This window comes from Oryzias melastigma, linkage group LG1 (assembly GCF_002922805.2).
Source record: "Oryzias melastigma strain HK-1 linkage group LG1, ASM292280v2, whole genome shotgun sequence".
NCBI lineage: Eukaryota > Metazoa > Chordata > Actinopteri > Beloniformes > Adrianichthyidae > Oryzias > Oryzias melastigma.
The window spans coordinates 31,438,204-31,457,635 of NC_050512.1; the positions used below are offsets into that span (position 1 = coordinate 31,438,204).

General features: G+C 36.0%; 3 protein-coding genes and 1 long non-coding RNA gene across 7 annotated transcripts in view; 3 read left to right on the forward strand and 1 right to left on the reverse strand.

Annotated features, from left to right (window-relative positions):
* The window catches only part of LOC112157183 (B-cell receptor CD22), an 821,740-nt gene that overhangs the window by 794,776 nt on the left and 7,532 nt on the right, over positions 1-19,432 (forward strand). The gene's annotated exons all lie outside the window — the stretch shown is intronic.
* Positions 4,772-8,658, forward strand: LOC118599321 (B-cell receptor CD22-like). Its single transcript, XM_036214186.1, has 7 exons — positions 4,772-4,917; positions 6,264-6,518; positions 6,605-6,868; positions 7,704-7,785; positions 7,888-7,939; positions 8,251-8,432; positions 8,514-8,658. Exons 1-7 carry the CDS (start codon positions 4,800-4,802, stop codon positions 8,599-8,601), a joined length of 1,041 nt encoding a protein of 346 aa, XP_036070079.1. The 5' UTR covers positions 4,772-4,799; the 3' UTR covers positions 8,602-8,658.
* LOC118599330 lies at positions 4,833-8,598 on the reverse strand. 2 transcript variants are annotated; one of them, XR_004948637.1, is made up of 3 exons: positions 8,512-8,598; positions 6,740-8,419; positions 4,833-4,962 (listed from the first exon to the last, which is right to left on the reverse strand). It is a non-coding gene; the product is annotated as an uncharacterized LOC118599330 (long non-coding RNA). The 2 variants fall into 2 exon arrangements; XR_004948636.1 differs by having other exon boundaries at positions 6,740-8,416; positions 8,512-8,583.
* LOC112157206 lies at positions 9,421-19,366 on the forward strand (the record flags this gene model as incomplete). Its single annotated transcript, XM_024289819.2, is given in 5 exon segments — positions 9,421-9,830; positions 16,006-16,139; positions 16,609-16,688; positions 18,587-18,940; positions 19,280-19,366. Coding segments are annotated over 5 exon segments (730 nt in total), but the record flags the coding sequence as incomplete, so codon positions are not given.

Consider the following 19,432-nt stretch of genomic DNA (forward strand, 5'->3'; position numbering starts at 1 on the left):
TAAGCTAAAATAGAACCAAACAGATTATTTTCCGTACTTGTCACAAACTTATGAAAACAAAGAGAGAAAGTTTTCCTCTGCATCGTCTACGGCAGCGGTCCCCAACCACAGGTACCAGTCCGTGGGCCCCTTCCCACTGGGCCAATGTGATAATTATGGTGAGAAATCAGTGTCTTCACATAGAGGAGGATCATTATTTATTATTAATAATGTATAACTAACTATAACTGAGCAAAATTGTCATTTCAAACTGGAAGCCATTTGTATGACTCAGTAACCATGAAGTAGCCCTCAGTTTCTAAAAGGTCGGTGACCCCTGATTCAAAACTTTGACCATCCCAGATTGTTCACTGATGCTTTATTTAAATGTGCTGAACTGAAATTATGTTAAATAAAAAAGGAGAAAACAGGTTATTTTAACATCATCTATCAGTTTCCGAGTGAAACCACAGACACTTTCCAGTCTTCAATCAATCAGAACATTTGCAGCATCAACTGCAGTGAAACTAAAATGTTTCCAATGTTTTCTTTCTGCTTCAGTGATTCTGGTTTCTGATGTTTTTCAGGGATTCACAGTCAAACATGGAGAGTGGAATACTCCTCTACACAGATCTGTGCTTTAGAAGGATCCACAGTGGAAATACCCTGTACCTACTCATACCCACCCAGGATAGGAGACAAGAAAACTGTTGTTCAGAGAAGATTCTGGTTTACTGAACTGAACAGCAGAGACCCACTGGACCTCAGAGAAGATCCTGACTATGCAGACAGAAACACATATCACTTCTCTAAAAACAACTGTTTACTGAGGATCTCTGATCTGAAACTGAGGGACTCAGCTGAATACAAGTTCAGGATTGAGACGAACCAACATGGTGGGAGTTACACTGGTTCACCTGGAGTCACTCTGACTGTAACAGGTGAATGTTTTTTTAAAGCCCATATGAAAAAGTTTGCCAGAAATATTGCTTGTATCCCTGTGATAATTAATTGATTCTATAACTATACTAGCAGATAGATTAATGTCACTCAGCCTCCTGCTGCAGTTTCATTTTTCAAGATGGAATTTGAGTTACTTGAAACTATTAAATGACTTGATTAACATTTTAAAGTCAGGAATCAAATGACTGATAACTGTAACAGTGTGAGCGGTCTTCATGACACCAGAGTGAGCAGACATTCGTGGTTCATATCAGAACTCCACCCTTAAACCTCACAGACAGACGGTTTAATGTGCAGGAGAGGACATTCGTTCAAGCTGATGCAACAGGTGAACATCATCCTAACTGAGTAGCTGAATACTCTTTTGAAATGTATGGGGTTTAAATGTTCCCTCATAAATCCACAAGTCTGTCAAAGACCACTGCAGCTTCTGGACGCATCAGTTCATTCTGGAAGCTCTACTCTTTGTAAAATGATCTAAAAACAAGGTGCAGTCTTCTCTTTGATTCACTGATTACAATTCTTTGGCTGCTTCAGAGCCTCCAAACAATTTTGGGTTGCATTCAGCCAGGTATGCATGCACCACAGTGCATGAAAAATTGAATTATGGGTGATCTCAGAACAAGTTAGCAAAAGAAAAAAAATGAACGTAATCCATCAATTTAAAAAGTGTAGCTGAATTCTAAATAAATTGTTTTTAAAGTGCAAATCTGACAAAATAAAATTAATCACATGTTGTATTTGAAGTTCTGTCATTTATTGTATTTCTACCAAATGATTTAGTTGAAATTTCAGCCCATTTTTTACCCACTAATTAACTGTTGATTGATCATAATATAGATATATGTCACGTGTTTATTCTAAACATTAGATTGGACTTGAGAATGATCATCATCCACATTCAATCATTCATCAAATATTCAGAAAAAAAATTGAGAAATCTCAGATGCAGTATTTTGGGTCTTAAAGCACAACAGGATCCCTTGATCTTCTCTATAATTTAATCCTCTATAATCCAAAAAACCTCCAGAAACTTCTGTGGGTAAACAATCCTCCTTGTCTGTGGATGAAAACTAAAACTCTTTTCAGGAGAAAATAAGTTTTGCTTGAACATGCTCCAGTAGAACCTTTGTTGACCCAGACTCATTGTTTTAGGAAGACATAACCTTCAGTCCAACAATACAGCAGAGACAACAGTCCAAACCACATTCTGAAGCAGCCTGACCCATCTTTAGATCTGACGAGATGCTGCACCAATAACAGCCACTAGGGGGCAGTCCAGCTCAGTCGATGCTGGATCAGCAGGTTGGAAGAGTTTTTATGCTGGAAGAGAAGCTGATTGGTGAAAGCTGTTAGAGATGACCTGGTTCACCTGAACTAACTCTTTAACCCCCTTTCCCACCTCTACCTGTAGCTGGTCAGTGAGGCTGGATGAAGCTGAAGGACTTGGAGATGAAGCAACGTCAACACGAGTCAGAGAACTGACTTAGATGGGAAATCTGTATTATACTCATGAGTTGTTCATTTAAACATAGAAATTGTTTAGAACAGAGGAGATTCTGCACTATGGTAACCTTGGTAACCATTACAGGGATGCTTCTGTCCAAGTATTCTGAGACCTGCAGCATCACATTTGAATGAACTCATTTAGTGGATCCATCTTCTTGTCCGCTTCTTCCCTTTCGGGGTCGCGGGGGTACCGGAGCCTATCCCGGCCACTGAAGGGCGAAGGCGGGGTACACCCTGGACAGGTCGCCAGTCTGTCTCAGGGCCTCAATCACACACACATACACTCTCACATTCATACCTAGGGGCAATTTAGAGTCACCAATTAACCTATGAAGCATGTTTTTGGATGGTGGGAGGAAGCCGGAGTCCCCGGTGAAAACCCACGCATGCACGGGGAGAACATGCAAACTCCACACAGAAAGGTCCCAGCCGGGAGTCGAACCGGGGCCTTCTCGCTGTGAGGCAAGAGCGCTAACCACTGCGCCACCGTGCAGCCCTCATTTAGTGGATAAAAGTTAAAAATGTCTCAGTTTGTTTTTTCTTTTGTGAATTCTGTCTGAAAAAAGAATATCTGTTATCCAAAATTAGAGTTTAATATTTCTGATTTTCTCTGCATTTCCAGATCTCCAAGTGCAGATTCAAAGAAAGTCTTGGTACTCAGGAAGTATAAGCTGGTCTGAGATGTTGTGTTCCAGCCGTTGTGTTCCTCCTTCTTCTTCCTTCGTGTGGTACAAAAATGGGAGAATAATCAGGGGTCAAACACAACAAAAGTACTCAGATTACTTGTACACCGGTGAAAGTGTTTCCTGTGCTGTTAGAGGACACGAGTCTTTCCACGCTCCTGTTGTGTGTAAGTTCACTAACGTCTCATTCTAATCAGATTCTGTTTAAATCAGGATGTCAAATGTTTGACCTGGAATCTGAAAAACACATAAAAATGTTAACTTTTGTTACACTACAAACCCAAAGGTGAGGAGAAGACTGACATAAAGATAACTAAGAGAATTACATTTAATCATAGACTTTTTACATTTATGTTTGTGTTGGACGACTAAATCTTTAAGTTATTCATTGATTGTACAACAAAAATGAAGACAAACATTTTGTGAGTTTATAGATCAGAGTTCAATCTAATTTAATATCAGGATGAAAACAATCAGGTGGGATAGTTTGGAGATCTGCCAATCAAAGAGACACATCTCTATGTAAGCACAAAATGGAGCGTTAATTAAACAGTAATGATAATGAAAAAAAATCCAAATGGTCGTATTTAGTAAATAATGCTAAGATATTTAGAAACCAGATATACATTGGTATACTTTGGGTGTACAGTTGGTCTTTTAACATGACGATAAAATGAAGTTTGCTCATTCAGACGACCATCTTGCATTTCCTCAGAGGAGCTGCAACATTTGGTTCTTCCTGGTTTGTGTCAGATTATGTCTTAGCTCAGAACTAACAGCAGCAAAAATATGGGCATCAAAGTGAATATCATTTCAACCAAAAGTCATCAATGTTTTAACAACTTTTGGGATCATTTATCAGTAAAATGTCAAAAAGAAAGCTTGTTAACATCTTTACAGTTATGAGAAATTCTTTCAAAACGTATTTCTAGATATTAATAAGTTCTGATCATTTTAACACGGATTACGATTTTTAAGTTCCACACACTTGTAACTAAATGTTTTGGGCAAGTTATAAATAAGTTTTCTGATCCGACCTCTTTAGATCAAATTAGTTAAAATTGTAACATCTGGACTAAAACTAGTTTGACATCCCTGATTTAACTCAACAGAAAGTTACTACAGTAAAAGTCTGATGTGATAAAATTATTGATGTTTGTTTTCCAGGTGTTGATGGAGGTTCATGCATCAAAGTGTCTTACAGTAAAAGAAACATCTGCACCTTCAGAGGATCATCAGTGACCATTTATTGTTCTTTCCAAAGTCAATACTCCAGTTCATCAGGTTCCTGGATCAGTGTTCGTGGTCAGCAGACGTTCTACCAGAACACTGGAGGATACCAGTCATATGGAAATCGGTTTGAAATCCAAACTGATCAACATGGATCAAGTCTGACAATCAGAGAGCTGACAGACGGTGATTCAGACGAGTATCGGTTTGTAACATGGCGGAACAAAGATTTTCCTGGAACAACTCTCACTGTTGGTGGTACAGATGAACACAAACCTGTCTTTATTCTACATTTTAGTTACAATTATCAAAGTAGATTTTTCTATGATCTGATTCTTTGTGTTATCAGATCCTCATGTGGAGGTGATCCGGTCTTCTTCTGGACTGGGACTAGTTTGTAGCAGCAGATGTTTTCCTCCGGGTCACTTTTCCTTCATGTGGTTCAAGAACGGAGAGGAAGTTCAGGGAGAAACTTCTTATTCTTACAGAAATCCTGTTTCTCCTGAAGACACTTACTCCTGTTCTTATGAGGGTCAGCGCTCATCTGAAGTCTGTAAGTTCATGTCTCCTCCATCTTCTGTCTTCTTTTGTCTTTGTACTTTGGAAAGAAAAAATACATGAGTGTCAATGAGTGTTAAAGATTTTTGTTCAGAAATCAGATTTTTGTAATCAAGTTACTTCTATAATTTCATTAAAAATATCAGAATATTGTTTACATTAAATAATCTGATAAATCAAGCAAATGGACGTTGATCTATTGTTCATGTAAACCAGATCAAGAAGAACCACGAATCATCAGAAATGAATCTGTGACTGACTCAAACTTCTAATGTCTTTTTAAATAGAAAATCTGGTCATGATATTTACAGAAAATAATCTAATAACTCAAGAAATCAGACTTTAATCCACAGTGGAAGACTCAACAGTTTGATCAATAACACAGAACCTCTGAAACAGTTGTATTCATCACTTTTAGAAATCCTTAACTATCGGGGTAAAATCCACTTTTAGACCACATAATGTCAAGAATACAAATGTTTTATGGAGCATCTAAAAACCTAAACTAGATTTAAATATCGACTGAATGTATTTTATTCACATTATTTTTACTTAGAAACAGTCATTTATTGAATGTATGAATTGTTAATCACTCACTTTCTAGAAGAAACAAAGATCATCTCCTGTGTTTTTATCAGGTTTTACCAGAAGACAAAAGAAACAAAAATACTTGAATGATGGAACAAAACTGAAACCTGTGAAATAAAAGTGAAATATTCACAATCTTATCATTATCTGTCCCTCCCTTTTCCTCTCCTTTCTGGTCTTTTTCTGGTTCTTAACTTTCTTTATCTCCTTCTTTGGTTCTGTTTGTCTTTTTCCTGTTTTGTCTCCTAACAAAATAGTTAAGGTGTTGTTCAGCCTACGTTGTTAGAATTTTGAATGAGTTTTTGTTATATAAATGTCTTCTATCTTATTGCATCAGAAGTACCTTATGTCTTCCAATTTTATCCAGTCTTAAATATGCAGAGTCTAACAGGTGTTTATTACGTTAGATGTCGGTTTATAATAGGGTCTGAGCTCTACTAACACCCCCCCCACCCCCCCAACATTTGAGTTTTTTTCTTAATTTCTTAAATAAACCTGATGGAATGAGCCTGAAGAACTGAGGACCACCAAGCAGCATTTAACATAAAGATTCACAGACAGAATCTATAACAAGGTGTTTAAAGCTGCCTTGGCTCACCTTTGTGTCATTTTACCTTTTAGTTGTATCTCTCTTTACATGCATGTATGTACGTAGATGTATGTTTTCAGATGTTCTAAAAGTTCTAACAGTTCAGCTTTTTCTACTGATTTACTGTCTATGAACCTATAAGATTCATTTCTTTTGTCTTCCAGATGCTCCAAAGTCTGTTTCTGTATCCATGAATCTCACTGAGATCCTGGAGGACAGTTCAGTGACTCTGACCTGCAGCAGTGATGCTAACCCAGCAGTTAAATACACCTGGTTCAAAGACAACCAAGGTTTACTCTCTGGAGGTCCATATCTGATCCTCCTGTCCGTCCATCGCTCTGACTCTGGAAAATATCACTGTGTAGCTGAGAATGAACTCGGGAAAACAGCATCTGAATATGTCTCCATAAATGTGGAATGTGAGTTCAATAAAGGAACCAGAATAAATCGTTCAGATCTTCCTGATGTTTGACCTTCAATAAATAACTTGCATTTTTATGTCCAGATCCTCCAAAAACCTCCAATGTTTCAGTGAATGTCTCTGGTAAAATCCTGGAGGGCAGTTCAGTGACTCTGACCTGCAGCAGTGATGCTAACCCAGCAGCTAACTACACCTGGTTCAAGAAGGATGAAGACTCACCAAAAGCATCTGGACCAAACTGGACCATCAGTGACTTCAGAGCTGAACTCAGTGGAGTTTATTACTGTGAAGCAGAGAACAGAAGAGGAAGAATTCAGTCCAGTTTACATCTGATTGAAACAGAAACAGGTTGGTTCATTTCTGGGACAAACTGATGGTTCTTTGAAGAAACTAAATCTGTCTTTGTGTCTGCTGACATAATCTTTATAAATTACAACATCCCTTAATCCATCTAAGGCTTTAGCTTCAACAGCCCTTACAGAGGAATCCAGGCGACCAACACAAAATATGAAGGTTGTTGACCACTTGGTAAACCCATAGAGAGAAAATGTTCATGCAAGTTTTATCTATGGGCGTGCTGCGGGCGACAGGGTGTAGTGAACACGAATACACCACACAAGTGTAAGAAAGAGTGAAATAGATGAGACACGGGTGTGTGGATGATTTTTTCTTTTTTTAACCCCTCAAATCCTACAGACTGCACAAAGAGCCCGTTAGTGCTGTTCATGTGCGCTCCGTACTGCAGCCTGACGGTCAGAAATAAGGAAACTAAACATCAGAATGTAGTTTGTGTGGACGTCCTGATGTATCAGCTGGATTCTCCGTCCGTCTGAGTTTGCAGACGTTCAGTAAGAGGACAGTTCTCACAGCTTACTAACAGCTAGAGTGACGTAAGGACACCGTACAACAGCATTATTTGATATGAGTATGTAGAACTTATGTTATTCTAACAAATACTTTAAGATACTCTGACCACACAGACTACAATGGTATGTTTCCTTTTCACAAACATCTTGTTAAGCGGCCGTATGAGCTTTAAGGGAACAGCAAGACACACCTGTGCTCCCCAAGATGTGAATACATGAACCTGGACGACCCAAAGAACCAGCAGAACTCGTACGGGTCATCTCGTCTAAAGGTTGATGTGACTCGAGGTTTTAAGAGTTTTCTTTTGTCTTTTCAGGTTCACGGAAATCAGCAGCAGCTGCAACGATCACATTTGCTGTTTTACTTTTTGTCTTTATCCCTATCTTCCTTTGGATCAGGTAAAGAACTATTTTATACCTGATTCACTGGAACATTTGGACTAAAGTTCACATTTATGCTTCTCTAACTGACTTTGTTCTTTTTTTGACTGTCAAAACCAGAAAGAACAGATGTGTTACAAAGCAGAAGGAGAGACCTGCCAACAGAACTCAGGTCAGAAAGATTTACTTTATATTCTTGAGGCGTCTTTCAACAATGAGAGATGTGCAGTTGATCTATATCTGTCTGTATCTAGCAGAGATAACTTAGAGATGAGCAAACCATAGCAGGTATAAGATCTTTAAGTAAAACTAAAACAATTTATCCTTTAAAAAACGTGGTTGAACCATGTTTATTTCCCCAAGAGGTTTGGACAGATTCTGATTAAAAAGGAAGATAATTATTTTACAGCAAACAGCCTCATAAACATCAGTTGAAGTCCAGATCGGGAAGATGTGAGTTTTTTTATTCTTCTTATCCTGCAGGTCAACATGAGTCCAGACATCAACGGTCCATCAGCAGAAGCAGCAGAAGAGCAGCTGGAGCTTCATTACAGCAGCATCAATTTCTCCAACATCAGGAGGAACCACAAACCCAGACAGAGTCCAGAGGACAACACGGTGGAATATTCTGCAGTTGTATTCAAGAAATCTGCTGAAGATAAAAAGTGAGAAACTTGCAGGAAAACCAGATTATTTTCTTTAGAAACTGGCAGATTAAAGTAACATTTTTGTTCTTTTTCTTACAGAACACCAGGATCTGAAAGTTCAGAGGATGTTGCTCTTTACAGCACCGTCAACAAATGTCTTCAGAGCAAAACTGAACTCTCTTCCTGATAAAAGAAAATCAGATTAATCTTCACCTTCAGCCGTTATTGTTGAGCTCGTCGGGATATAAAGAACAATGTTGTCGACATGTTTTCATTTACATTTAGAGTGAATGACATGCAGCAGTTTTAGTGATAACAGCAGATGGGAGTCCTCTAAAGGGGATTCTGGACCGTCTCTGGAGGCCGACTGCAGCGGGCTACGCTTTGCTTCATTTAGCAGGAAACTGAATAAATGCATCATAGCAACCAAATGATGGTGAGAATTTTTAACAGTTTTGTGTTATAAAAAGAATAAGTATCTTTGTAAAGATTTATTTAACTGATTATTAATTCATTGTCTACCTTTTGTTGCAAATGTGTGCCAAAATTCAATTAATCCTGAACTTATTAAGAGTAAGAGTATTAATTGCATTTGTTACTTTGTGAAAATATTAATATTTTCCACTTCATGTCTAAATATCATATTTGATAAGTCTTTGTATGGATTTAAACTTCCGTTGATTGTCTTGTTTATGCATTATTCTGGCTTTGATTGCTTGAAATAAAACATTTTCAAACCAAAGTTTCTTATGAAAATGATTATTTCAGGGTTAAGAATTATTAAGCGTAATTTTTTTAACCTTTTTTCCATTTAAGCTGTACCTTTTTTCATCAATAAACTTTGACAAAAAAACACATAAATCAAAATTACTGAGCATTTATATCTGTTAAAATACCATTAAAACAAAGTAAATAAAAAACTTATAATTTAACATTTTATGGTACAGACAATTGTCATTGATTTTTTTCATATTATTTATTTTATTTTATTTTGCTTAAAATCTCATATGGGTCCCATGTCCCATGCACTGTTATTGAGAGTTCTGTTTCAAACATTTCCCAGCATGCATCACTGTCTTACTCTCAAGTGTTATTTTGTGTGTGAAAGTTTATCAGAGAAAACTAAAGATTGTTTTAGAATGTAAATAATTCAGCTTCAGATTTGAAGGTTTATGTTAAATATCTGAAATATAAAAATGCTCCATTTAATAAAGATTTTCCTTCAGATCATTATAACTCATCTTCTTCTACACAGTTGATACATAAAAGCAAATTTTGTGCAAACATGTTATAACCCAGACCAGGGACCAGCCCATTAACTCAGTCAGACTCCACCTGAGCATGCTCTTATTGTGGCGGGACCAACTCCCTTTATCAACATCCGGGTCACGGTGCGACTTCCTCCACTGGCTGCTGGTAGAGTCAAAACTACTTTATTTTCTTTCTCCTTTTTAAAAAACTAAAGGTAAAATAGCCAAAATTGATGACCACAACTATTTACTGGTTGATATTCACGTCGAGATGAGTGAAGAAGTTGTTGCTGAAAACCTTACAGGGGATGGCGAGAGATCTTAAGATAAGTCGGTTGAGTTAGTTTCATATTCAACATTAGTTCGGTAAAGTTAGAAAGATATTCAAAGATTCGCATTTCCGGGCTCAATGGCTCTTCAGAAAAACGTTCAAATATAACAGCAAGTATCTCAATCGTCTTGTATCAACACAGAGAGTCGCCTACACAACTATTTCAAAAGAAAAAAGATTGTTTTTTACCCGCTTAATAAAAAGTGTTCTCTTCGGGCTGCAGATGGAGAGACGGCAGCGAGACGGCTGCTAAGGGACCGTCTACAAAGTGCAAGCTTCCAGAGAAGGCCATTCTGTAAAAGTCAATAACCTCTCAGAAACAAATAAATATCGACTTTTGTGTGAACTAGTGATGGAGATTCGTCACCATATTTGTGCTACAATAAAGATTTAGAAAAAAATATATATTTATTTTATTATTTTGATTTTAACCATTTTAATAGCTATGAAGCATGAAAATCTGCTCAATAGCTCTAGGAATATTAAAGCTAGAGTCACCAAACTTTCTGCACACACTAATGATGAGTTTACGGGTCAACTACAGCAAAGATTATGGCAAAGATTTATTTTATTAATTTGTCTGATTTTTTTGCATGAATATGGATCATATTTAGTCTAAAATGCTTAATAGTTCTGAAGATATTATTGTTAGAGTCACCAAACTTTCTGTACTGACTAATGGTGAGCTCATTGTTCTACTACAACAAAGATTTTTGCAGAAATTCACTTTTGTGATTTTTTTTAAATTTTTTACATGATTTTCGATCATATTTAGTCTAAAAGGCTTAATAGCTCTAAAGATATTAAGGTTAGAGTCACCAAACTACTTCAGTAAGTTTTTCATTATTTTCTATGTTAAAAAATATTTTTCTGGACAGAGTTTTCTGCGTAGTCGCGTATTCCAATCGCTGAAATAAATTCAAGTTAAATTATGCGATTCACCTGCTATTGCACACTGGGCGTAAAAATTCCAGTCCCTAAAATTCTTACAAATGTGTTTCCTTCCAGAGAATTACTTAGACAAAGATTTAATTTGGATAACAGCTTATGTACCTTTTGTGATAACGATATTGAAACAACGGATCACCTATTTTTTTATTGCGTGTACTCTAATACTTTTTGGGATGACCTCCAAGATGGGATCCGATGGCGGCGCGACCACAACGACGTGAGCGATTACGAGTCGGTTGGAAGTATAAATCAGCCAAGACAGACTACTGTAAACACACCACTCAATATGGTGATCATCATGCTAAAAAAATATATAGTAAATGGATTGTTAGTCATTAGCCAACTATCACAAATGTTTTAATTATAGTGAATAATCACAGGACTTAAATACAATTTGTAATATAACAGCTGAATAATAATAAAAAAAAAAAACAACAATGAACAATCCTCAATCAAGTTATGTACTTTACTATCAAATCACTTCTTTTTGTAATAGTTTTTTCTGTGTAAATCATAGAAACATGAAACCACCTCCATTCAATAGAGGAAGACGGAGCAACTATAAAATGTAACTAGTCGAATGTAATGTAATGTAAAATATAATTATTATTTCAAAGTAGTGTGATGTTTTTTTGTTTTTTTTAGGGGGAAAGGCATTATGTTTCCAGAAGCTGTGCTACGATCGAGATATCACAACAAGTTAATGTAAAGATAACTCTTTTAAATTATATTGAATTTAATGTACGAAAAAAAGGTGAATTTGCATTCAACAGTGAAAAAAATACTTCTTTTTTTAAATATTAAAAATGCTTTAATACTTCTTATTTTCATTTCAAGACGACACTGTGCAGTTACTGAATATGTTGAAGCAGTATAATGCATTTGGATTTGTGTCTATATTTGCGTTTGTGAGCCTGTGTACGATCTCAGTCTATGTTTGAGTCAAGGCCTGCTTGACTCTGACTGCACTCTACTGGATGGACATGATTCTTGTCACCACCTGGATACTCTTCAAAACAGACTTCAAATGGACTGTTATGTAGAAGAAAGATACAAAGATGGTTTTATACCTTTAAGTCATACATAGTTATCTAGAAAAAAGGGTATATGAAGCTTAGCCAGGCATAAAATGTGTCTGGGAAACCGCTGACCCAGCCACATCGACAGTCGGAGTCAGCTCCATGCTAAGGGTATCTAGAAAAATCAAACCACTATTCAGAGAAAACAAACAAAACTATACTAGGTCTTTTCCCAGGATAAAATAACAAAACTACTGCTGAGGTCAAGGAGAGAAAAATATTAAATTAAAAAAAACTACACTGAACCAACTGATCTTCACCCTCGAGTTCTTATCCCTCTGCCTTCCTACCTGCCTGTCAAAGGTCTCTTCTGGATAAAAGAGCCAACATGTGGTAATCACATAGACTGTATATAAAATAACATACAGTCTATGGGTAATCATAATGATTTGTCAACACCTGCCAGGTGAGCAGAACGACAGGCCAATGAGTGCTGCACATCGACCGCAGCAGTCGTAACACACATAAAAGCCACGGGTTTTCACCTGTGCAGTGACAAAATATAAAGCATAACTTATTTTATTAATATGCAATTAATCAAGTACTATAATACAATTACAATATGAAGAATTAAGGAAAACAGACTATAGTTTTTTTTAAATAAAAAATAAATTATAAACACTTATCTTAAATTATGATAATTACAATATTATTAGTATAAGTATTTAGAGTAGTGGTATTGTAGTTTGTTTGTTTTTTCCTTGTTACTTATATTAGTAACAATTACATATTTAGTAACAGATTATGTAACGTTTTGTCAGTTAATTTATAACAACTTTGTCAGGATAGTAAAGACTAAAAGAATGAAAATATTAGGGATGCAACACACAGTTTGCTCACAGTTCAAGACGTACCTCAATATGAGCGTCATGTTCGATATAACACAATTAAAACCCCTGAAATCATAATATTCCACACATTAGGATTTATTTTGCAAACAGAAATAGCAACAAATGTATCTGATTTCTTTCTAGTGCACACTTCTTGTTTTTCTCTTTTTGCAGAGTCAGATTTAAATAAAAATCTTAAATACATTACAAACTATAATGGACTGTAAACGTGTCTCATTATTCAATACTCGGAAACATCAACTCAATGAACTGCAAAGATTTAAACAGTTCCCATAAATGTTAAAATTGGATTTCATACACAATCTAATCTGAACCCATTTGAAACATTTAGAAGTGACTCACTCTGAAGTCCGAATAAATAACAGCGTCACAAGTAAAGTGCAGCATCCCTCAGCTGTCAGGGAGGGGACATTTTGGTGGCAATTTTGCAGTGTAATTCCACATCTGACCTGTAGGGGTCAAAGGAATGTTAATGATAGGTGCTCAGTCTTCCTCTATTGAATGGAGGTGGTTTCATGTTTCTATGATTTACACAGAAAAAGCTATTACAAACAGAAATGATTTGATAGTAAAGTACATAACTTGATTGAGGATTGTTCATTGTTGTTTGGGTTTTTTATTCAGCTGTTATATTACAAATTGTATTTAAGTCCTGTGATTATTCACCATAACTAAAACATTTGTGATAGTTGGATAATGAATAACAATCCCTTTATTCTAAAGATACATTATTAGAAACAGAACGTTATTCTGAGTGCATTTGAGAAGTTTTTTATTTAGTCAAATCACAGTTTTTTTTGTTTGTTGGTTTGTTTTTAAATAAGCATTTCCAGTAAGAGGTTTTACAAACGCCACACACTCGCACTTTGTTGACGGTCCATTACTTTCAGCAGCAGCTCAACCAAAGCGCTCCGGCTCCGCTCACAATGCAGCGGCGTTTGTAATGGTCTGCTCGTTACGATGATCGTGAATAATGAAAATGATTAATGATTAATGTGAAATGTTGATTGTTTTATCATATGAGAGAGAAAAAAACAACATTTCTGGCATTTTTTAGAAAAAGGTTTGAGGAATATTTCCATTCATCTCTGAATGTGTGACGGATGTCGAATATGAAACTACCTCAACCGCGCTGACAATAGAAGAGTGGAGCCACAATAACATACAGATAGTGGGAGTTTGTTTTCTGCCAGTTCAAGTTCTGGGTGTCAAATACTTCTTGAATACTTCTTGAATCGTGTGGTAACGACAATATCGTTCATTCCTTTGCATCTTTTGAGTTCTTTTTGCTTTGATAACTCTTACGGTAAATGTTTGCTTTTATTTCTTTGAACACTAGGGGCTTAAAAACAATGTTAAGAGAAAAGCTATTTTTTTTATTTTGTAAGGAGCAGAAAGCAAAATATGTTTTTTATGCAGAAAACTCATTCAGTTGAAGCAGTAAATTTCTGGAAGTTGCAGTGGAGTGATTGTAGTTATGTTAGTAATGGGACCTCTCATTCAGCTGGAGTTATGGTACTTTTAAACACGTTCCCAGGAAAAGTTATAATCCATTTTGGAGACATTGATGGCCTCTGGTTGGTATTAATAACTGAGTTGGATGGTGATATTTTTATTTTGGTTTACATATATGGTTAGAATGAAAGAGCTAAAAACAAAGCATTAGTCTCAGGCCTATGTCAATAAATTCTTAAACGTTCTCATGTAACTGATACAGTCATCATTGGAGGAGACTTTAACCTGATACTGGACCTTTGGTTGGACAGAACTCCACCCAGAGCACAATGTCACAAGTTTTAATGAACTGGTTATTTTATGAATGATGTATATTTAGTTGATTGTTGGAGAGTTAAGAACCCAGTGACCAGACAATATACATGGTTTAATGCTTCAGGAAATGGACAATCCTCCAGGTTAGATTATTGGTAGATCAGATTGATAAATGTAATATTTCTGCTTCACCCTAACCGACCACTGTGGTGTCTCTTTATCCCTTTAACATACTAAGCCAGGACTCGATTTGGTTATGATTTGGAAATTCAATAACATGCTTTTAGAAGATTCTTTTTTTTGTTACAAAGTTAGACAATTAATATCAGAAGTTGATGTCTTGGAAATGTCCTATGTGAGTAAATGGGAATCGTTCAAGTTTAAAGTAAAAGGTCTGGCGATTCAGTTAAAGTAAAAGTGCCGTAAGACTAAAACGTCAAAAACAAGAATATATCCTAAAATGTATTTACAACCTTTGTGAAAAGATAGATTTGTCGTCTGAGGAATTAACTGAATTAAATAAATTACAGAGCGATCTGGAAACCTTGTATGTTGAAAAAGCTAAAGGTGCTTTTGTTGGATCATGACCTCACTGGATTGAAAAGGGAGAAAAAATACCTCATATTTTTTTAATCGGGAAACACAAAGACATTTAAAAAGGCAATTAACAGTAAATAATTTGGTTTTTGAAGACCAAGGTGAGATAAACAAAGAAATACATCCGTTTTATTCCAATCTCTATGAATCTCATCATTCTGAAGCTGACTGTGGACATTTATTTGACACCCTCGAAGGATTGAACAAAAACTATGGTGTCGGATTTAAACAATTTATGGAAAACGATTTAAGAATTGAAGAGATGGATGCTGCTGTACTTAAGATGTCCTCTGGTAAATCTCCTGGCTTAGATGGTTTAACAGCAGAATTTTACAAATTCATTTGGACAGATATTATTTTTTTTTTTTTTTTTTTTTCATTTGGACAGATATTAGATGTTTGTTATATGAAGCTTTCCTAGAATGCATCAGCCAGAGTCTTTCTGACACTATGAGACGGGTGAATTACTTTAACCCCCAAACCTAACAAAAACACTTTATTCTTGGATAATTGGAGACCAATTACTTTGTTATGTAATGATTATAAAATCTTGGCTCACATTTTTGCGGAGCGTTTTTAAACCGAGGACTAAAGGATGTAGTGGATGAGTGTCAGTCGGCATTTATCAAAGGAAAAAAACTTGAATTCTGAAACTTGAATTGAAACATTAATTGGTTAGTGTACATTGTGTGTATATTGTTTAAAAATGAGTGAATGTCTTCGATGAGCTTGTTTAGTTCAACTTTTTTTGTTTTTTTCCAGTTCCTTCTCCCGTCTGGACTGACATCCATTCACCTGATGAATGGTGAAAAGGCGAACTACCCAAGATCGGACCTGCAAACTGTAACGAACACTGAACAGAACTGGAGACAACACAAAAGGTCTGACAAAGAACTGTAAGTCAGAAACCGGAACTCTGGACTCTGTTTTTTCCTCTTTTCTCCCTTTAGGACATTGACGAAGGATCAAATAACATTCTGTTTGTTTGTTTGTTTGTTTGTTTTGTGTTTTGTTTTTTCTAATACAATCACCTGATTATTTTATTCCTGTGTTGCGTCTTTTATCCACACACTCTAGGCTCCGTGAGTCGAACTGCATCTTCTATGTGTCATGACCTCAAAGCAGCGTTACAATGACCTTTTGTCTAACTTGAGTTTTGACTTGCAACACTCTGATGGCCATTTGTCTTCTTAAGAAAATTAAAGCTCATTTGAATATTTCACTTCCTTCATTTACACCCATTTCTGTTCATGCATGCTAGTGATGGAAAGAGGAAGACTTACTTCTGCAAACGGCTTCTCTGCATTTATTAGATGAAAATCAGCATTCTTATTTTGAACCATTTTCTACACGAACTCTGTGGAGAAAGGAACCAGAGAGAGGAGACGCTATGAGTCTGACTGCAGCTCTGAGAGGATTTGTTGTTTTACTTTGCTGCTTTTCAGGTAAAAGTCTAACAATCTTATGAATGGATGGATGGATGGATGTTTTCATTTATGTTCAGAGTATGAGGATTAAACTAAAACACTTCATTGTAATCTGTTGGTCATTTATGGATTAGTGTCTAAATACACTTTGAATTACGTTAAAATATTTGAATAATAAAACTAACTAAAACTCAGGCAGAGTGGATTCAATAGGAAGTGATTTATTTCAAGCAATCAAAGTAAAAATAATACATAGGCGTCATAGTTAGTTCTGCATTATTAGTAATTAATGATCCTCCTCTATGTAAAGACACTAAATTCTCCCCATAATTATCACCAATGACAACATGCTAGGAAACAGATATCAATATTTAGCACTTTAGTCTCAGTAATTGTTAAATTTTCAGATGATCACTTGCATTTCATGGGGAAAATGCCCAATTGTTTCTATGTTGTATCATGTTTATCAATTATATAATGTTAAAGAAAAATCAACTTCCACATTTTAAACAAATCTTGTCACATTTTGAACTAATGACCAAATCTGCAGCATTTCTAACTAAATTAGTGATCTTTGAACTGGAGTAGGTCAAAGGTCATCTAAATTTGTCTAAAGTTCATGTATCATGAACATATTTTAAGATGTTTTAATTATTAAATCTATGTAAATGCAAATGTAATCTAATAAAAAAGACAATGGAATTAATCAAATTTTAGATACGGCTCACAAGTGAGTTGTGCTATTTTTGGGAGAGACCTGCGGCCACCAGGCTGGTGACCCGTGTCGTAAACAATACCATCAACAGAATTTAATTTGCATGCTAAGACTCATCAAACATAGGATAATTAGCCTTCAAATCGCTTGAAAAGGAGCAGGAGAAGGCACATTTATGTAATCACACCCTTATGTGACCTTACCATTACATGAATTATCATTATCCGGTCCATAACTATGGAATGGAGGCCTTTGTGACTCATATTTAAAAATAAAAGTCAACACCGGAAATGCTTTTTCATTTTCACAATGTAACTGCTTTACGTGTCTCTTAAGTAAAAAGAAAAAGCAATTCTATGCTAAAAACTGGACACTAACTTCAGTCATTTAAGATGTGATGAATAAATAAAGCAAAACAAAATGACACAACCGTCGTAAAACTGGTATTTTGTAAATATAATAATAATTGTGAATCCATCTGTAACTTTATTATTGTGAGCGTAAGTGAAACATTTGAGGATCAGTCGCTCCATATTTATCAGGTAGAGCGGTTTGGTACGTGGAAACAACTGTCTCCATAAATCCATATTTGGAGAAATACTCCTGGTATGTTAGTAAACAGCAGCTTTATGTTCGTCTGAAAGGGAAATTTCTTCTTCAGGTTTCTCACTGGCTCTTTTCTCCCCAAAGAAACTTTTCAAATTCATCTTTTTATTTGGCTTTGTCAGCAGTCAGAGCTCTGACTGAAAAGAATCAAAGTTAGCATGTTTTCCCTGGCTGCGGCCCGGTACCGAAGGGGTCTCAGAACAGTACCGGTCCACAGTTCTGGGGGTTGGGGACCCATGATTTAATGGGAACAGCCAGAATGATGTTTGTTCTTTTACTTGAATTCAACAAATCCTTACATTTTTGTGACTGTAACTTTGCAGTTAAATAATTAAATATGTTAAATATTTTTATTTTAGTCATTTTTGGACATCAGTCTTTGTTTCTGTTTATTGGAGTGTGTCAGTTTGTCAGTAATCTTCACATTTCTCTATTTTGGGCAGGATTTGGATTTACAGCTCAAAAAAATAATTAAAACTGACTTGTTTTGTTAAGTGTTGAAAACCATTTTGTGTGTCTGTAAATCTCAAATGTTTGTGTATAGAATCTTTACACAATAAATATAAACATTTTTCTGATGATTTCTCTGTTTCAGCTGTGAAGAGTCAGAGAGGCTGGGAAGTGAAATACTATGAGACTGAAAAATGTGCAAATAAAGGATCAACTGTGATCATACTTTGCTCATATGGTTATCCAGAAAAGGTAAACAAAGTCTACACCACTGTTAAAAAAAGCTTCTGGTTCATCAGAACTGAAGGAGAACCTGTAGACCTGAAAGAAGATCCAGAATACAAAGATCGAGTGATTTACAGCTATTCTCCAAAGATCTGTCATCTGAGAATCTCTGGAGTGAGAGAGAGCGACTCAGCAGTTTATAAGTTCAGGTTCATAACAAACCATCAAAGTGGACGTTACATCGGAGAACCTGGAGTGAGATTAACTGTTAGAGGTAAAGTCTAAATACAATATTTGATGTTTTGTGACTTTCTGATAAATAAAATGTCTCCAAAGTTGTTTTTTTAGACGGTAACTTGTTGAAAGTTTAGTTTGAGTCGTGATGGTCCATCAGATCATTTCTTCTAAATCTGTCACTGACCTGCACAGATTTCTTCCCAAGTTCAAAAGCCTCCAAGTGTTTCCAGAGAACAAAGAGAAGACTCTTCCTGAGCTCACAGGGAGCTGGAGATCTCCTCTGATCTCCTTCATGAAGTTCTGAACATTTCAGCAGAATGTCTCCTTGATGCTGTTGCAGACTTTCACTAACATCCATGTTTTCATCATATTCCAGACCTCCAGGTTCTGCTGGTTTCCACATCAGTCCAGCAGGAACATTCAGACGTTCAGCTAAAGTGTTTCAACAGATGTGATCCAGATGGTTTGAAAGATTATGTCTGGTTCATAAACGGAGAAGAAATCAGATCAACAACATGGTCCAGAACCA